Source organism: Sinocyclocheilus grahami, unplaced genomic scaffold (genome assembly GCF_001515645.1).
Source record: "Sinocyclocheilus grahami isolate Dianchi unplaced genomic scaffold, SAMN03320097.WGS_v1.1 scaffold18.1, whole genome shotgun sequence".
NCBI classification, from domain to species: Eukaryota; Metazoa; Chordata; class Actinopteri; order Cypriniformes; family Cyprinidae; genus Sinocyclocheilus; species Sinocyclocheilus grahami.
The window spans coordinates 55,146-58,553 of NW_015505197.1; the positions used below are offsets into that span (position 1 = coordinate 55,146).

General features: G+C 36.4%; 1 protein-coding gene across 1 annotated transcript; it reads right to left on the reverse strand.

The window, feature by feature from the left end:
* Positions 1 to 852: 852 nt before the first annotated feature.
* Positions 853 to 2,859, reverse strand: gsc (goosecoid). The gene is made up of 3 exons (XM_016236189.1): positions 2,544 to 2,859; positions 1,830 to 2,089; positions 853 to 1,100 (listed from the first exon to the last, which is right to left on the reverse strand). The coding sequence occupies exons 1-3, from the start codon at positions 2,857 to 2,859 to the stop codon at positions 951 to 953; spliced, it is 726 nt and encodes a 241-aa protein (XP_016091675.1). The 3' UTR covers positions 853 to 950.
* Positions 2,860 to 3,408: the final 549 nt, after the last annotated feature.

A 3,408-nucleotide genomic window follows, 5' to 3' on the forward strand; every position in this document is an offset into this window, starting at 1 on the left:
CAAGAGGGAAGTTATTAAAATAAAAAGTTGGTTCTGTTTAGTTAATTTTAAAAGAACAGTTGGATTTCGTGCTTTGCGCACGTAAACTACTTCGTGTCATTTCTTTGAAGATTATTAGATCAGCATGGCCTGATGTGACGTAACTGGGGAATTATGACAATCAATTAGGCTATTTATCCGCTCTAATGATTTGGCTTTTGAACTTATCAAAAGAGATAAAAATGAGACATCCTGTCATGTGAAGCTAAATTTTCTAATAAACTTCAATGAGTGCGTGCTATCTATTATTTACCTAATGGTAAATTACAGTGAGATAATATAGAATAAAGAGAGAATTAGCTCGAACTATTGTCTCGAGTTCACGAATTATGAGGTCTCTTCATTTTATGAAAATGTAATTAAGGTAAATTATACTAAACATCTAAATTACTCATCGGTTCAACAAATGCCGATAATCATCAAATCTTATAAGAGCACTCTATGAATTGAAATGCTCTTAAAGAATATTTGCAACATTTTAAATAAACACGAAAGACCAAACATTTTCAGATATTACTTTAATATTTGCTTATGTTCTTTTTTAAGTTTCAGGCGACATTAAACGTTGATTTAATCAATGTCCAAATTTATCGTCCGGCCATCGTACATTTCCTCAGTTAAAGCCCATTCCAGAACATCTTATTTAGGTATATCTTATTAGGACAAGAGTTAAAAAAAAATGTTTTCAGTATATATCAGGTAATATTACTATGGCCAGAATCCACGTTATTTTGTCTGTGTAAATTTAAATTAATATAAATAACAATTTCATTGTTAAAGGTAACATTTACTATACATCTGTGCAACAGCATGACAACACGTTTTCACTCCTACTCACATGGTACTTTACAATATGTACATAAAGTCCGAATCATATTTGTGCAAGATTTTCCGGTCTCATATTCTCTCTATCAGCTGTCAGTGTCCACGTCGCTTTTGCCCTCCTCGATTTTCTCTGTGGCTGTTTTCGTGGATTTGTTCCATTTCTGTGAGTTTTCTGATTCCTCTGACGACGACCTTTTCTGTCTTCTCCATTTTGCTCGTCTGTTTTTGAACCAAACCTAAGCGAAGAAAAGGGGTAAAATGCTTAATTTCAAGTATATGGTAATATTAATAATAATAATAATACACGTTAAGTGAAAGGCCGAGTTGGTCTTATGCAGTGTGCTAATTATTCATTGACTTTTAGGTTGTCGAAAAACTGTCAGTAGGCCTAATTTTCTGTTGAGGATCGTTTCACGTAGCCCAAATTGTACTTTGGCGGCCGAACTTTTGCTATTTACCTCCAAGCGAAAACCACTTCTATTAAGCCTATATGCTGACTAAGGTTAAATGTAACTTTTGCAGTTGCTAAAAAGTTTTTCGTGTTTATGTATTGATATATAGGCCTAGGCTATTTATTTATATGTATACCTTGTCACAATTTCTGTAATTTCTACTGTTAGTCAAAGTAAAAGTATTAAAAAAGAAATGCATCAATTAAAATTGTATTGGATTTATTATTTTTAATAGTGTATTCGTCTTTCTAAAATACCATTTGTATTAAATGTGTGGCTTTCGATAAATGATTTGTCTACCAAAAAAGGAACGCTGTACAATGTCCACACTATGCAAACGTGTTAGGCCACTCTTTGATTAACATAATAATGGCAATAGCACCGTGAAATTACATGCATTCAAAAAGAATAATTATAGGTTAAGTATGCCTACGCGTAGTGCATTAGGATCTTAGGCCATCTTTTTGTAAGTATATAATAACCAAGTGTGAACGATAAAGTGATTTCACTCACCTCTACTTTCTCTTCGCGTAGGTGCACCTTTCGTGCCAGTTGCTCTCGTGTGCCAACATCAGGGTATTTGGTTTCTTGAAAAAGGTTCTCCAGTGCCTCCAGTTGCTCGTCGGTGAAAATGGTTCGGTGTCGTCTCTTGCGCCGACAGTGTAACTGATTGAGTATCTGTAGTTCGGTTCTGGACAAGGTGCCCACGTTCATGTACGACATCATCTGATGTGGGACTGGAGAAATAAGTACTGAACCGGCGCTGTCGTAACCTGAAACAAATCAATGTATTTGAGCACACTGCATAAATATAATATTTCAAACCCAGTGAACTTGTATAAATCGTTTTTTAAAGAAAACTAAACAAAAAAAAAAACGTAGGCCTAGATTTGTTAGAGTTGTTCAAAAAGTCCTCCACTTATCAAAAACAATTTTGGGGTGTATGGTGTTCATGTGATGGTGTTTAGTTTGTTTTTTAAGACTAAATGTTACATTATAAGTTCGTTTGACGTTTTTCTAATTAAAAAAAAAACTTTTCTAAATTTGAAAAATTCTTAAAAATGACATCAGACTGTAAAATCTGTAACTGGAACTTTTATTTTTAAGATAGTTAGTGAATTTCAACATGCAGTGTGTTAACAGAATACTGAAACATTCGCTGCAATAAACAATATTTTCAAATGTACATATACGCACCACACAAACAAAGAAATAAAAGTAACATACCTGTAGGAATACACGGGCACTGTTGCGAGCCGAGAGTTGGTATTGCTCCACAGTAAGCTGGTCCAGTCGGCCCCTGGACATGAAGTTGTCCATAGTAGTAGTTGTTGTAGCCTATCCTGGTTCCATTCACAGACTGTAAGTTAGGAGCTGGAGGTCCGGTGTGTGAATACAGTCCGTTAAAATCGCCAGCTGCTGTGTACAAGGATTCCGTCAAGTTGGAGAACACAACCGGAGCATTCCGATGGAGCAGAACCGAGTCCTTGCAGCTGGGTCTCCCTGCCAAGATGCTGTCGATACTGAACATCCCAGCGGGCATCACAAGCGAAAAGATGTTTGAGACTTTGTGCCAACAGTACTTAAATATTCTTGTAGTCACAGGTTTCCCTCATATTAACAAAAAAGCGAATTCTCAGTGTTTCCCCCCCCTTTGGAAAGAGTGACCGAGCGCAACAGATTCAGTGACTCGTTTGTGGCTGAGCTGAACCTCCTGCTCAGCTTTATACCCCGCTGACGTCATTGAAGGATTTGTGGATGACTTCTTCAATAAGAGATTGGCTGGGCTTAAGGTTAGCACACAATGGCGTGAAAACCACCGATCTGTGTATTGAGAATTAATTTGATTAAGATATTTGCTGACTTTTGAAACAAATAATTTAGTTCCAGCCAGCATTTTTAAAGAGCTGCCCGCGTGAGTCAATCAGATTAATTCTGTCAACAAAGACACTTATTATTTGGTTGTAAATTGATGTCTTACACTCTAAAAAATGCTGAGTTAAATACAACCCAGTGCTGGGTAAAATAGGGACAAACCCAGCAATTGGGTTGTTTTGACCCAGCGGTTGGGTTAAATGTTTAACCCAACCTT